The 15,419-nt window shown below is 40.3% G+C and overlaps 1 protein-coding gene across 3 annotated transcripts; it reads right to left on the bottom strand.

Moving 5' to 3' along the window:
* Positions 1-2,929: 2,929 nt before the first annotated feature.
* Positions 2,930-13,686, bottom strand: slco1e1 (solute carrier organic anion transporter family, member 1E1). Of its 3 annotated transcripts, XM_028020330.1 has the most exons (16): positions 12,850-13,683; positions 12,566-12,659; positions 11,730-11,864; positions 9,914-10,055; positions 9,673-9,805; positions 9,437-9,564; positions 8,557-8,703; positions 8,383-8,481; positions 7,292-7,528; positions 7,041-7,205; positions 5,366-5,561; positions 5,100-5,265; positions 4,797-4,981; positions 3,887-3,951; positions 3,697-3,814; positions 2,930-3,600 (listed from the first exon to the last, which is right to left on the bottom strand). In XM_028020330.1, exons 3-16 carry the CDS (start codon positions 11,826-11,828, stop codon positions 3,345-3,347), a joined length of 2,136 nt encoding a protein of 711 aa, XP_027876131.1. In that variant the 5' UTR covers positions 11,829-11,864; positions 12,566-12,659; positions 12,850-13,683; the 3' UTR covers positions 2,930-3,344. The 3 variants fall into 3 exon arrangements, with proteins under 3 accessions (XP_027876131.1, XP_027876130.1, XP_027876129.1); XM_028020329.1 differs by having other exon boundaries at positions 3,703-3,814; positions 9,673-10,055; positions 12,850-13,686; XM_028020328.1 differs by having other exon boundaries at positions 9,673-10,055; positions 12,850-13,684.
* Between the last annotated feature and the right edge of the window lie 1,733 nt (positions 13,687-15,419).

Below are 15,419 nucleotides of genomic sequence, written 5' to 3'. Positions count from 1 at the left end.
ACTTCCTGGAGAAACACAAAGGGTTTCATCAACGTTAGACTTTGTTTTCTCCATCTTTACAGAAATGTTTTTTGTATAGTATGATATGCAAATTGGTAAAGAAAAAAAACCCCAAAACATTTAAAACACAATACAAAAAACAGATTTCAATATGAAGTTAAAAATAATAGAAGCTGAGATCAGTCATTTCTCTTAAGGGGTATTTATTGATTACTTTGGAATCAATAAATACCCAAAGGATTTGATGAGTGAATTCTTTTTTTAATCTCAAAATTTTAGTGGAAACATTCAAACGTGTGTTTGTCATGATTTATATAATAAAAAGTATTATAGCTTTACATGAAACTGATTTATATTTTTAATAGAATAAACCAGCTTTTTGCTAATGGTTTAAAAATTGCATCCTTTCTTGCTTGGTAAAAATCACTTGCCTTGGAAAATCTTGAAAAAGAAAAACAGATTTAGCAGAAATCTTGCATCAAAAACCAAAAACAAACATTTGTAAAAGTCCAAACTTAAAGCAAGAACTTAGTGTCAGTAAAACATAAAAAAATAAAGACCTATAGGAACTGGAAGGTTCCTATACTCACTGGGTGTAGCGTTTCGTCCTCGTCTGTCTGTTGAGCAGTCTGATGGTTTGTCAGGATGTCACAGTTTATAAACTCTCTGCTCAAACCACTTGTGACATCAGCTCTCTCCAAATATAGCCAAGCAATTTTATTTCCACGTAGGGTTGGGTGGAAAAAGGAGGGACTCTTATACGTTCAGCCACATTTGTTTTCGGACAGCCACATACAGAGGAATTGCTGCACGTCATCATCACCTCCTTCGTCACCATTGTCATCAGTCGCCGTGTTGGGACTGACCCGCCGCAAACTCAACAGAGAGCAGAACTCTGTCAAAGTGCTGTTTGCCTTGTGAGACGCCTCATGAAGAACAGGTCGCCAAACTTGAGACCCTGAGGGACTCCAAGGCGATTAATAATAGATTTGAAGAAGAATTGCATTTAATAATGAATAGCCGCTTATCAGTTTAGCGTGATTTGTCATTCACTACAGATTCATTCATAACGTATTGATGAAGTGTAAAAAAATAAAATAAAATACTGCATGTATGTGAAACCCAATGAAGAAATGAACAATTACTGTTTTTAATGGACAAACTAATTTCTCCAAGCTAATTTTAACATCAGGCAAAACCAATCTGAGTAAATACAACAAAACACATTTCAAAGATTTCAAAGGATTTGTTTAATGGAATAAAAACATAGAAAAAGCAATTGCTTTTTCATATTAGGGCAGGTTGATTTGGACACATTTCCTCCTAATGTATCAAAAAAATCTTCCATCATAACTTACCAAAGTTAAATTTTGTTAATTGGGAAAACCAGACTAAATCACTTTTGAATGATTATGTTGTAATTCTCTTTAAATAAATTTTTTTGGAATTTGGCAGCAAAGTCTGTGTCCAGCAATGCAAATAAAGTTGTGTGTCCATCAAGGCCTTTGGGAATGTGACCAACCAATGACAAATCTGACTTAATATTAGCCCTTGTGGCAGTTTTTGATGTGGATGATATGGGTCACTGCCCAGGGCGACATTATATCAGAGGGTGACACAGGCAGGTTCTGTCAACTGGGCCACAACAGGTTATCTATTGGCTTTTAGGGATGTCCAGTCAGTAGGGATTGGAGACATGGCAGTACAACGCCACTGGCTGATGATGCTGATGTTGGTGTCTGATTTATGTTTTCCTTTTAACCCTTCAGTGCTTGGAGAGGTGATGTCACACTGTGTGTGAGAGAGACAAGTAGCAATAAAACTGTATTTTGATGCTATTCATTGTGAGAAGCCCAGTTAGCATTTCTGATTCAGTGTATTCACTTACCTTAACTTTATAATTTCACAGTTTACGTTAGCATTTTAAAATTTCAGCAACTTTCTTAACAGGAAAAGACTGAAAACTCAAAAGTTTGTTGTCTATTCAGCCTCCTTGTGAGGTTGCTCAGTTTGGTTTTCACCAGTTTGACAACATGTTTGTGAATTGGGTCAAAAATGTACAGCTTAATGTTTGTTTTTAGATAAAGAAACTGTGCACCACTGCCTACGACTCAGCCAGTCTACATTTTTTCCTTGTCAGAGGAATGGAGGGAAAATGTCATCCTGACCCACAGATCACTCAGGAACACTAAGGAGGAAGATTTTTCCCAGGAAGTAGTAAAACTTCTGCTTCAAGAAAACAAAGTAAAGCAGTTTTTATTGCAACTTTGCAATAAATCCAAACACAGGTCCTCATAAACTGCAACATAAATGTCCGGCAAGGTTTGTTCCTGCTTTCAGTGTCGAACATGATTGAGATCAAAAGTCGACAGGAGATGATTGGTAAACCTGCACCCACCGATTTAATGACGTGTGGTCTCTAATAATAATTGAGAGGATCCAATCTGCAGTGTTGACAGTGGATTATGTCCAAACATCCTATAGATGTTTCTGAGAGGAAGGTGTTGCAACAGAGAGAGCATGTGCCCATTTAAGGTGTATGCATCTCTTTCTAGGTCCTCCCAGCTCATGACGCATCAACACACACAAAGAAACAGCGTCAACCAAGCTCCGCTGGAAATACAAAAGTGTCGCATTCATCCTTTCAATTATACGCAAATATACACATGGTGGGAATGTCCAAGCACCATACTGCTGCAGGAGGAGCTGGTGCCCTTCATTTAACAGATGGCATCTTTATAAGTACATTATATGGAAATGTTGAAGCAACATCTAAAGATGTCAAACAGGAAGTAAAACTTGGGCACAGATTGGTCATCCAGATGAATAAACAAGTGGTTACAAAGTGGCTTAAGGACAACAAAGTCAACGGTTTGGAGTCAAAAATAAATGTAGAGAAGATCTATAAAAACCCAAATGGGACAAAATCTCTTACTGAAGGATTTATTTATTGCCAAAAATAGCATTTTTAAACAAGAGGTTTGATTAAACAATCAGTTTTGCTTTCAACATGGCAGAGATGTAGCGTTGTCATATGTACAAAAAGGTCAGTATATTAAATTGCTGCTCAACCTGTCTGTAGTAGTAAAACGAACTGTTACATGATAACCAATATGGAGGTAAACAGACATAGCAAGAGAAGACTAACTTGAACTGCCTGCTTTATTGCACGACTTAGGAAATAATGATCTTTTTTAGACCAGAGGTTTTGTTGATAACATTCTCTGACTATCTATGAGAAAGAAAAACAACTCACCTGAAGTCTCTGTCAGGTTCCCATCATATATATTTATGAAAAATAGACTATTATTTGCAATGAGTCGCTCTGTTCTGACTATTTCCCCTCATCCTTCCAAGTCTTTCTCAACTCCAGCAGAGTCTGTTTTGTCAGAAGACAGTTTGGGACTTGTGTTCCCAGCACTGCTCTTCTCCTGAATGTCCAGCTGAACCATAATTCCACTTTCCTTTGCCACTCTGGGTTGTTGCAGCTCTGTCTCCCGGTCTGCTTTCCAAAACTGTCGCTTCAGGAGGACGATGACGGCAATCATGAAGAAATAGGAAGTGCCGCTGAGGCAAGTAATCAGACCAAGGAAAACGATTCTTTCATCGGAGACAATGAACAAACGAAAGGTCAGATTAGAAGCTTAAAGATGACGGAAGAGCCTCTTTTTTTTTTTGTGCTAGCGGACGTGTTACCTGTACATATTTGAGTCGTAAATGCGACACGCCCCTCTTCCCCCGCACTTCTTGATAGACCACTTCAGGCAAGTAGAGTCTATCAGAGCTCCAAAATACACAGGTGCTGGAATTCCACCTACAAAATGTAGCGCAGATATTACATAAAAGAATCTCAGATGATATATACAAGGGAAACGATGATGCTTACCAAGAGTCCTGGTTACCAAAGTCTGAATACCCAAAGCGAGGGATTTGAGGTCTGGTGTGATGCAGCTATGTTGAAAAAACAAAAAGAAAGCAATGAGGAGAAACTTTTAAGCAAGTAATATTTACAGTTAGGAACAATAAAACTGGAAACTGTAACTCAACTTTGTCTCTTTTCAGAATATAGGGAGGTCAAAGCAGTTTCTGTTTAGGTCACGTAATTGCTTCTGTATACTAAGTAATCAAATACCATAGTTTTTGAAAGTCATACCTGTTAAAATGCAACTTTGTGTGATATAAAATCTTGGGTTGTTTTGGTTTTTCTGTGTTTGTATTTGTGATGACTTGCTGTCTGTGTTAGGCCTTAGTTATTCCTTGTTTTCTCTTTTCTTGTTTTGATTTAGATCAATCTTTGTTTCTTTCTTACTTCAGACTGTTCTTAGTTATTTTTGGTCGGATCACGTTTATTGTTCATTTCTTGTGTTGGTTAGTTATTCGTAACTTGTAAATGTATGTTTTACCGGTTTTATTACTCCTCCTACTTTCTTACTCCTCTCTCCCTCAGCCTGCCACCTTCTCTCTCCTCACAGCTGCACCCTGTTTCTAATTAGCCCTGATCCGTCGTTTACCATTCAAGCTGTAGAAAGACGGTATTACGCTTTGGAGCACATTGTTCTGTGTGCAGTTTGAGAGTCGGACAGATTCCTAAATTCTAGACTGCACACATTAAACGTGCTACCAGTTTTTTAGGTCTCTTCCACTGTTTTAAATCCTTGACTTGGATACTTTTCCTTAAGTAGGGTGACTTTCTGACCAGGTTTCAAGTCTTTTGCACCTTACTGCATAACGACAACACAAGACAAATATTCATTGTCATTTTCTATTTATTTCTAAGGGAATAATTTTGCACAGACCGTATGATGACCATGTAGCCGGGCGTGGCTCCCAGAGAGTTGATGAAGGAGCTGAGAACAGAAACAGCCATGTAGGAGGTGAAGCTGCGGCTGCAGTCCTTAGCGTGTGGGCACTGACCCAGCCTCACTGACATGGAGCTGCCAGGCGGATAAGAGGTGGAGACACAGCTGCAGTTGTGAAAAACCTGCAAAAGAGGTAATCAGAACGTTGGTTCTGCTGACACTCAAGCAGAACCTATCAGCAGTCCTTGCTGATAGGTTGAAGTGTTTCAGTGACACTTTCAGCGGAATTCGCTTCCCTACTGTGTTTTTGCCGCGTCCGCTTGAGTTGAGGCAGCCCGCCATGCATGGCGAGACGTAGGTGATGCCGCTGTCCGAACAGACGGGGTCCCACTCATCTGGCGAGCAAGAGCAGTCTCTGTTACAGTCTGAGAAGAGCATCTCCACATTGTATGATACACTCTGTGTCCTGAAGGCACAAAGTAAAGAAGGTGGAGAAGATATGTATGGTGGACAAATTGTATGAACGAGGCTATTTTTTGGGGCCGGGGGTCTGTCTTAATGCTGACCCATTGTATGATACAGTGAGGCCAGCCACTGGCCTGTTGTCACACTTGGTGCCAAACTGCAGTAGTAAGAGAAGGTACCCCATGAAAGATGTGGCAAAAGAAAGCTGGGCTCCTGACACCACACTCAGCTTGTACCTCCTCATCAGGAGGCCCCCCAAAAAGATTCCCACGGCCACTGCAGGTAGGTTCAGCACTCCTGAGAGGAAAAAACACAACAAACAATGTTTACTGGAGAAAAGAGCAGAATAGGGTGTGTGCAGGTTTCAGCAAGTCAAATGTACGACTTTGTAAGACCTTTTAATGCCACCATGAATGAAATATAAGACTATAAATATAAAGGATGTTTGGGGGAACTTGCTGTGTTGCAGTCAAGGATAGCAAACAAAAACGGTGAATCTGGCTTCAGCCTTCTCAAACATGGCTCTCTGCAGCCTTAACTCCCATAGTGCCAAGCTGAAAAGTGTTTTGTACATAGCCTCAAAAGGGTTAGCAACATAAGTGAGCCAGTGGCAAAAAGAGACTTACGCATGATAAACGCAAAAAAGTTGGCAAGCCAGAAAGGCTATATTAGCAGCTAGCCAGCTATACCCTCAACCGCTTCAAGTAACAGCGTAAAGAAGACGTCAACGAATGAATTTCTGCTTGACAGAAAAGTCTGCCAAGACAAAAGGACGTTAAATAGTTCTACCATGACTAAATTTAAGACCCATTATTAAGGCCAACTTACATTTTTAAAAATGAAGCCATTTTAAGGCCTTTAAACACAAGAATTTAGGACTTTTTAAGGATGCACGGACACTCGCACATACAGTACTATCTGACTAGTCGTCCAGGCTGTTGCTTTTTTGCTGGATCAGCGGTATGCAGACGATACGCAACTCTTATTTTAGACTAACACCACAAAACAACATAAAGCTTCAGTGGAGTCAGCAGCCAGGCCATTCAGGTGGACATCATTTGTGAACATAATATTTCTTTGAAGAAAGAGGGTAGTTTTACTATGTTTTTTTTTCCCTTTTTATACAAAAATTGCTCATCCAAAGATTACATGTTCATAAAGTACATAAACACCTACTCGTTAGGTGAGCTTACCTGTTGTTTCTGAGCCAAATGAACAAAACCTTGCATAACAACCTTTCAATATCTGTTCAAGTTAGCACGTTAACGTGAAGCAATGACTTACTGTTGTGGGAAAATGAACCAGATCAGAGTAAGAATGCTGGTCAGAACTGGAGCATAAATTATTGTTTCTACCTGAGTGCTGCCAGATCATTGGCTTGTTTACCTTTTTTGGCACAGGCATTCATTCACCAGTGTGGTAATTTACTGACAGACCATGCACACCTTGAGGTCTGTTGTTTTAAATTTTTCTAAGCTAGCCTTTGCTCTAAGAGATTTCTTTTCATTTCTTCGTCCTCTCAGAACAGATCGACAAATAAATCTCTTATGTCTTATGAATTTAAATTTTGTATGATGAATGCTTTACTAAAACTACTTGTCGGTAGGGTGGCTATTGTATTCAGCACCGATACTCACTGTTCAAAGGGCCTAAATGCTATTTGATTTAACTATTCCAAAGCATTTTTTTTACTTTAGTAAATATTTTCCCAATTTAACAACCACTATATCAACCAACTGTCTGTAGTTTATTAACAGGTGAGTCTGAGGGATTTACCTATGAGGAAGTTTGCTCTGGATGCTGATTGTCCAAATTGTTGCTCCATGTATTTGGCTTTGAAAGTCAACAGGCCTATAAATGAGTTAAACTTCAGAATGCTCGCACAAAGAAGCAGGAAGTAAGCAGGGGTCCCCAAGAGACGTTTCAGTGACGGAAGGAACCCTTTTGAAGGACATGGAGAGAAAAAACAAGAAGTTACTAAAAAAGCCACATCTACTTTTCCAGACGAATAACATTTCTGCTGGAACCTTTTGCAATTTCGGTCAGCTTGATGGTTTGGTTGCTGTTCTGTGCACTCTCTGCCCCAACGAGGATCAGGGAGGGAGGATCAGTGGGTTTGTCCGTTTCATGCCCTTGTTTGGGAAGCGAGCGCGGCAAGAACCAGAAAGGGATACTGGAGACCAGCAGCAGGGAAGAGGATACCAGGAAGCCCAGCCACCAGGCCCCCACCCAGCGGGAATCTTTTGGAGTTATGGTGATGCTTTCTGCACCGAGAAAGAAAACAGTTTTGCATCTGAGGGCAACAACAGAAGCTAAGAGATTAAAAAACAGAAACAAAATGGTAGAAAAGACAAGGGGATCAAATATGTCTACAAGAAAGAGAGGGGGATGAGAAGGAAAGGGAAAAGGACAGAATGGGAAAATAACACATTTTAGACAATAAAACACGGATAAAAGTCTGCAAAACAATTTTTCGTGCTGTTTTTCTATTTCTTCCTGGTTATATGGAATGGAAAAATACTGAAAATAAATCCCATGTTTTTTAATGCTTTTCCAGACTGCAGAGTAACCCTGGTATCCACATGAAGGAGCAGATTTTGTTTTGCTTTGACTTTCAGAGATGGGAATATGTGCTGGAACTTGCCACTAAACTTCATCTTATTGTGGGGAATAAATAATTGATTTGGGGAAACAAGTCAAGAATTTCCCCAAGGGAACTCAGAAAAGTTCTCACTAACCTTCACTGACAAATCTGCTACCTGTTTTGGTGCAAGTGTGTCAAACCTTTTGCCCTACAAACAGCAGGCTCGGTCTAAATCAAGCTCAGAACACGGTCAGTCCCTTGTGTCCACTTTGTCACAAAGAGTGAGATTGCTGCCAAAAAGGTCTAAAAGACTCATTTTAATCTGAAATTGAGGGCGGTGGGGGATCTGCACGGGAGTTCTACCTTTGGTTTACTGTGATAATCAGTCAGAAAACATGACTAATGCTACTGCCTGTCATATATTATTAATCCAAGTAGATTAGAAGCAACATCCTAAATAATTTTGGTAGAATTTCGCATATTTATCACCAGAACGTGTTCAGAAAATGTACTTGGACAAACTGTCATACTTACCAATATCAACATATCCAATGTCAACGTAAAGTTTAGCACAATAGGAACCCAGGAGAAATCCAAACATGGGGCCCAGGAGAGTAATAGTCTGGAGACAAGCTGCCAAAATATGAAGAAAATAAGTCTGCCTTTAAAACCACAAAGTTCAGCTTCACGACTCATTTGATCATTTACCGATGTAGAAAGGAGAGTTTTCCGCTTTAGCGAAGTCGTCGACGTACGAGATGCCCAGGGGCGTGACGGGAGTTTCTCCGATCCCGCGCAAAGCGTTCCCAAGGAACACATAGATCCACATGTAGGAGCTGGACTCTCTCTCACAACCTGATAAACACAACCATGAACAGCATACAGGGATACAGTGAGGATACCAAAAACATATGTATAGTTTTGAGGTAGCTAGCCTGCTAACTAGATAAAAAAAACAGCAAGATAGCAAGATAAATATAAAGAAAGAAAGAAAGAAGGATGGAAAAAAAGCTAGCTAGCCAGACAGATAGATAGATTTGAGAAAACATTGCATAAAGATGCAATTGCAGGAATTTTTTATCTTCACTTTTCTAAATACAATGTAGTCCTTTCTGTTTTGTTCTTTTCTTAAATGTTTTGTTACAAGTGTCGTTCTGTGAAATTTGCGTTTACTGAAATGTAACTTATTTTTGGGAACCGAAAGAAATCTGTGCTTATTTTGCAAAAAGTGATGTTTTTGTGGCAAGTTTTGGTTTTGTGCCTTCTTACGGCAATAAAGCAAATGTTATTTTCAGAACATGTTATAAGATAATGAAATAAAATGAATGGTTAATTTATCTATTCACATTCACATTAAAACCACTGTATTTGTCACTCGGGACTGGAGTATTTTATTTTATTTTTTATATTACTTAAGTTGCAATTTTGCTCTTACTTTACAGCATTTTATTCTTTATTCTATAACCCTTTGCACACAATAAGAAAACACTGCTGTCATTACACATATGAAGTTAAAGGTGTACTCTACGTGTGTCAGTCGGTCAGAAAATTGTTTTGACCATTAGATCACAGGATAAACTGCTGATACCTTTGCTGTCTTCCACAGAAGGCTCAATCTGAATTTCTGGCATGTCGACAGTCTTCAGAGGATCCACACATGCTGGAATGCTCACATTACTGTTCTGGAGAACCTGAATAACTGTGTCATACTTATAGCTGTGAAATTAAGCCACAAAACGATGTCAAATATCGCAAATAACTCTCATTGGTCTATCAGATTTTGCTGTTGTTTTTCTGAGTGTAAAGGTTTCTGTTGGCGCTTACAATCCCATGAAGAAATGCGTCAGGCCCGTGAGAAGGGCGCCGACGGCCATGAGCAAACACCCGGCAGCGATGAGTCTGGGCCGATGGAGCTGAGCCCCAAAATGGCTGACCACGGCGAGAAACAGCAAGTTACCTGACGTCAGAGAAAGACAAGAAGGAATAGAAAATGACAGCAGTGTCGACAGTGACGTGTTCTGAAGACGAACAGATGGACTGCTGGGCTGCGCGGGTAAAGCGGTACCCATCTCAAAGCTGCCGTCTATGAGGCCGACGCGCGTGCTGGAGAGGTCGAAGCGTCTCTCTATCTGAGTGATGGAGCTCTTCATGTAGGTGCCTGTCAGCGCCTTGGAGAAGTAGGCGAAGGAGAGCGCTATGATGAACATCTAGGGAACACAAAACAGAGGGAGACGCGGTGAGAGCTACCGTCCTGCTTTTATCTTCTACCATCCACTACCTGGAAATCAAGAGAATTGAACCAGATTTAATCTGAGCCAGGCCAGTTCTTCTAGTCTGAAATTGGATGATTGTTTCATTTTCCAACTGTCTTTCATTCTGCAGAAGACTTTAAGGTATTATTAACCTTTGAGTGCGAGTGTTTTCACAAACGAGTGCATTTTAAATCACATTGTTTTGTAACCAAACCAACACAAAGTAGCTAGAAAAGGAACAATTCTTGTTATGTGGGGTTTTTTTTTAGACTGCTGTTACTGAGAAAAGCCTTCCATGTTATCTTTGGAGTAAACATTTTTGCTTTTTTGCTTCATTTTAGCAACATTAACAGGGACATATCGTGCAACGTCCACTTTTTTTAGCCTTTGTGTACTTTGTGTTCTCAAAACGATATCAAATATCGCTACATCTCTTCTGTCCTGGTGTCGCGTAGATATCTTTATATTCTTTTTAGTTATATTTTTTCAATCTGTTCATTTTTCTCTGTTGCCTGTGACGTTTTTCTCGTCTATGATGTCTCTGCAAGTGCTAAACAAGGTCATGACTTCCAGCTGATCAGCTTGGTGAAATCCGCCATAATCTTTTGTTTTTCCTCGCAGTGATTTTGTAGTCCAAGTTCAGTTGTGGCGAGCTTGCAATTAGACAGAACCAAAATGTTTGGTTCTGGCATGTATTACTGCACAGGATTCCTTGCGTTGTCCTCCGACGTCAGAGCCTCTTTGAATTGTCTAGTTAAAATGAATTTTTCTCAGGAATGCACAAACATTAGTGGGGAAAGTCTGTTTGCTTGGAGAACTTAAGGACCTCTGCGACAGCAACGTCCGCCAGTATCAAGAGAGATTTTCCAAAAGACTTCGTCTTATTGAGGGGTAACCTACCCTAACCCTTCCGGTTAACTTGAAAAGATGAAATCACTTTTCTATTTTATCTAGAGACAACCGTATTAGGTTTCTCTTGTAACAACGGGTTTTAAATAATTCCTACATTCAAGTCCACCCAGGACTTGTACAGCTCCAGGGTCAGGAGAGGGGCAGCCAACATTTCTGCAGACCCCACACATCCTGGACACATTTAGCACGACGCTCTTTGACGAAACCAGCCGCTACAGAGACACTCTCTTATTTTTCTTATTTATATCTAAGGGGGAAAAAAAAAATTAAAAATCATTTTGCATTTGCCCTTTTCATACATTTAAATTTTAAATGTCTTTATCAGGAGCAAAGTGGGGCCAAAATCCAATCCCTTGTTTTGTGTGCGCAAACCTGGTGAGTAAAGCTGATTCTGATTTATGTGCAACTTAGACTCCCCCAGTGACTCTAAACTTGCTTGTCTTCAGAAAAACCCCAAAAAGGCAACAAGAGAGCAAAAGGTAGCACTCATCCTGAGCCAAACAGTGAACCCAGAGCCTTCGAGATGCAAGAGGCCGCTGCTAATAGTTGCACCATTATTCTGCTTTTTAGGCTTTTAACTTGTTTTTTTTTTTTATTTCTATCGAAAGGCAATTACACTTGAGAGCATCAAAAGAATGTGCTGTAAGAATACCAAGATTAGAAGAAAAAAAAAAAGAGAAAAATCTGAGAAGTGCAGGTTACAAATAGCTCGAGTACTTTGAGAGTGGAGAGGCGCTTTCTGCTTTTCCGTTCAGTGGGGTCACAGAGAGCCTGCTGGCTGGTCATCTGGCTGACGTCCTGCGAAGACTCTTCCATCTTCTGACTTTTGTCTCTGCCTTCCTCCTCTGTGCTCTGTTGGAGAGAGGATCTGAAAATTACTAATGAAATTCTTTGAATAACTTCAATTCCACAAAAAAAAAAAAAAAAAATCTCACAAGGATTAGTTCAAGGAAACAGAAAATATAAAAAAGATTTAATCTAGATGCAGGTTGTTTCATGCAACACTTCTAAGCAGATATCCTAAGCTTTTTATGTACAAATATTAATTCATAAAGTCTGGAACAATATGCTTATGTGTCTCTGTTGTGCAAATTAATAACCAGTGCAAACCTATGAGAGATAGGCACTGAGGAAACAGCAGCCATCACATGTTCACAATCAGTATTTTATATTTGGATTTAAGTATTTGGGACTTGTTTCTCTGCAACCTGAGACACTCGAGTTGCAAGGTGGGGTGTATGTGCAGTGGTCATGCGAAACATTACGACCACTAACAATTGAAGCAAACACAAATACAAGGGAACTGGGTGAGAGCATTTCCAGAACTGCAGCTGCCGTGAGGTGTTCACGCCACGGTCGACCACTCCTGAAAACGTCGTCTCCGTGTGACTTATAGGAAAATCTACAAACAAATGCAAACTTGTGAAAGTTCTGCTTTTTAAAGTATTGCTGCAGTTGAGTTTGTCGTTTTGCTCTGGAAAAACGGACAGCTCGATTAAAGCAAAAAAAAAAAAAAAAAGCCAATTGATGAGACATTTATCTGCGGTCGGTACCTGCGTCGACTCCCCTTCTCGGTCGTCTCAGGTGAGTTTGAGTCAGCTGATGCTCGACTCAGTCCATTTCAGGAAGAAAGAGCTGCTGACAACCCTGCAATCATATGTCAGGTAGACGGACTGTAACGATGGATCTCTGACAGAAAATCTATATCTTTAGTCACTTCATGACCCCATTAGTAGCCCCCAAAGGGCAGCATGCCTTTTATAAATTATTCATCTATGACCACAAGTCTTGGTTTTCTTTATGTTACACATACATAGAAAACAAACAAAAATAATACCTAGAGCATCTTTAGCACTGGAGGCTCCCCTTCCTTCTTCTTCTTCTTTCTCTTCTTCCTCGTTAAGCACCCTTGTATCTCTTCTTCGACTGAATGGAGACAGCTCTGCTCTCCCCTCTAGCTCCTATTCTCCTGGCTCAGACTAGCGCTGCTACTTGGATCCAGCAAGACAAAAGCGCCGACACATTTTTATTCCATACACATGCCAACCAGTCCAGGAGGAGGACAGCAAAGAGGGCAGAGAAGGATGTGGGGCTTTGGTGCTCAGGCGTGAGAGGGTGGCGGAGGGAGGTGGAGGGGTGGTCATAGATTAGAGGTTTTGGACAAGTCTCTGGATTTTTAATGAGGTAAAAATGTACTTGCCGCTATCACAAAGAATTGGAAGAACTTTTTGTTTCTTTTCTACGACGCCTGGTCAGATAAAGAAAGAAGCACAAACACCTGATACGCATGCCAGGCTCGGGGGCCGACACCGAGTTGACGGAGAACCCCAAAGGTGGAACAGTTGCACCTCTGCAAATGAATGTGTCTGGAATGCTGTGTGAGTCCCGTACGACTTGTATGGTCACACACACACAATCAGCTTTGTTCTCACAGACGCCGAGGATTACTGAGTATAAGCCTGAAATTCCTGCACAAACTGTACAGGAAGTAGTTCCACTTTGTGCCGTAAGCTTGCCGACTCTAAGCTGACCAGAAAGTGTATCCAACATTGTATTGACTCACTACGGAATGCATTCTAAACTACAGTAGAAATGTTTGGTTTCTTTTGCTTGTTGCAGATTTATCATCTGAAGATAAGTTGTGCCTTCATGTAGCCTTGCATAAGTATTAATATCCCTTAAACCACAGGTGTCAAACTCCAGTCCTGGAGGGCCAGTGCCCTGCAACTTTTAGATGTGCCTCTGCTGCACCACACCTGAATAGAATAATTAGGTCATTAGCAAGGCTGGGAGAACTGATCTACACAAGGAGGAGGTAATTAAACCATTTCATTCCAGTGTTTTGTACCTGTGGCCCTTGAGGCCTGGAGTTTGACACCCCTGCATAAACATTTTGTCTGGTTCCAAACACAAACTTCAATGTACTGGACTGAGTTCATCCCCTGTTAGTGTATGATTAGCAGAACCAGCTTTTGCTTCAAATACAGCTTTGGGTGTTTAAGAGCAAATCCCTACCAAGCTAACTGACGGTATTGCTCACCTCAACAGTTGTCACTTTTTGCCAGAATACCCCATTATGCTAGCGCCACCATGTTTCACTGCAAGGGTGGTGTGTTCAGAAAGAAGTACCATGTCAATTTTACATTATTATGCCATTGGATCTGGGTAAAATTGTTGGTTTGTGGTCTTATCTGACCACAATACCTTTTGCATCGTTGCTGTCCTTGTGTGCCAAACAGCATACAAAGTTTCTCTCAGAAGTAGCTTCACTCTTGTCATTCTAATATGAAACATTGTACCCGTTTACACCGAGCTGCTCTTCAGATGAACTGCAACATATTTACAGCCGGTCGCTTACACGACACCAGTGACTTTCTGAAGTATCAGAGTAAAACTTTTCTGAAAACCCCTGGAGGAGAAGTGATCTGCTAAAGCGCACCTGCAGATAAAGACAAAAACAATGGCGGACAGCACGGTGTTGTTTTGTTGTTACTCAACCTGCTCTGTTTAACACAACTTCTAATAAGAGATATATTTACTTGAGCACTTTCTTCTAGCAGGTATTAGGTAGGAACAAGTGAGGTGGAAGCTAAGACATGCTAAAATCGCGGCGCCATCTAGTGGCCTGGTATTGCAACTACAGCTGAGTCAAGGTGTCGAACCGATTTTGTGATGGTACAAAATTAACCCCGAGCACAGGTGGTTGACGCAGATGGAAATGAAGCAGAGGGATTACAGACAAATCTCGTTAAAATGCAAAGTATTCATCTTTAAATAGCCACACTTCTTCTACAAGGACAATATCTACTCAGTCCCAAACCCATCGTGACCTAAATCCTGCTTTTATTGCTACAAACTACTTTTTTTTTCTCTTTTTGCTATTTTTTTCAATGGACACTTTAAAAATGTTTATTTTTATAAGGCAAATGGGCAAAACCCTTCTTAAGATTTTGCTTTTACACATCTTTCTAACAACAACAACAAAGCATCTGCACTAGGTTTTATTTAGGAGTATCAGAGTGAATGAGACAAACAGCAATTATCAGATGCTTATTAGTAAAAATGTGTGGCATTGTTTTCCTTCCATAATCATATGCTATTTTGTGTCGGTCACTCACAAAGAATAATAATGAAATACATAGAAATTTTGTGTTTTATAACATGATAAACTGTGAGAAGTTTCAAGTGGGATTAATACTTTTGCAAGGTACTGTTTTCAGCTTGGACAGACTTACTTAAAACCACAGTAGAACGTTTTTCTGCGTGTGTAGAGCACCACCTGCTGGTAAAATTTTAATTTAGGTGAAAAATAAACGCATTAAGCCTTAATATTTCTGCACTTTTGATGCGTTTCAGTACAGAACATCCAATCGTTGCTCATCCTGAAATCTTAGTTTCCGAGTGTCA

The sequence above is a fragment of the Xiphophorus couchianus genome, chromosome 6 (genome assembly GCF_001444195.1).
Source record: "Xiphophorus couchianus chromosome 6, X_couchianus-1.0, whole genome shotgun sequence".
Taxonomy (NCBI): Eukaryota; Metazoa; Chordata; class Actinopteri; order Cyprinodontiformes; family Poeciliidae; genus Xiphophorus; species Xiphophorus couchianus.
Note: the sequence above shows the minus strand (reverse complement) of the source record. Positions and strands in the feature narration are given on the sequence as shown.

Excerpts from the sequence above, each read along its gene's own strand:
- slco1e1 (XM_028020328.1), bottom strand. The coding sequence starts at position 11,828 with ATGGAAGAGTCTTCGCAGGACGTCAGCCAGATGACCAGCCAGCAGGCT. Across the intron at positions 3,952-4,796 it reads GGCTACATGGTCATCATACG|CTGCATCACACCAGACCTCA; the intron begins GTCTGTGCAAAA and ends TTTTCAACATAG. Across the intron at positions 3,815-3,886 it reads TTTGGTAACCAGGACTCTTG|GTGGAATTCCAGCACCTGTG; the intron begins GTAAGCATCATC and ends TACATTTTGTAG.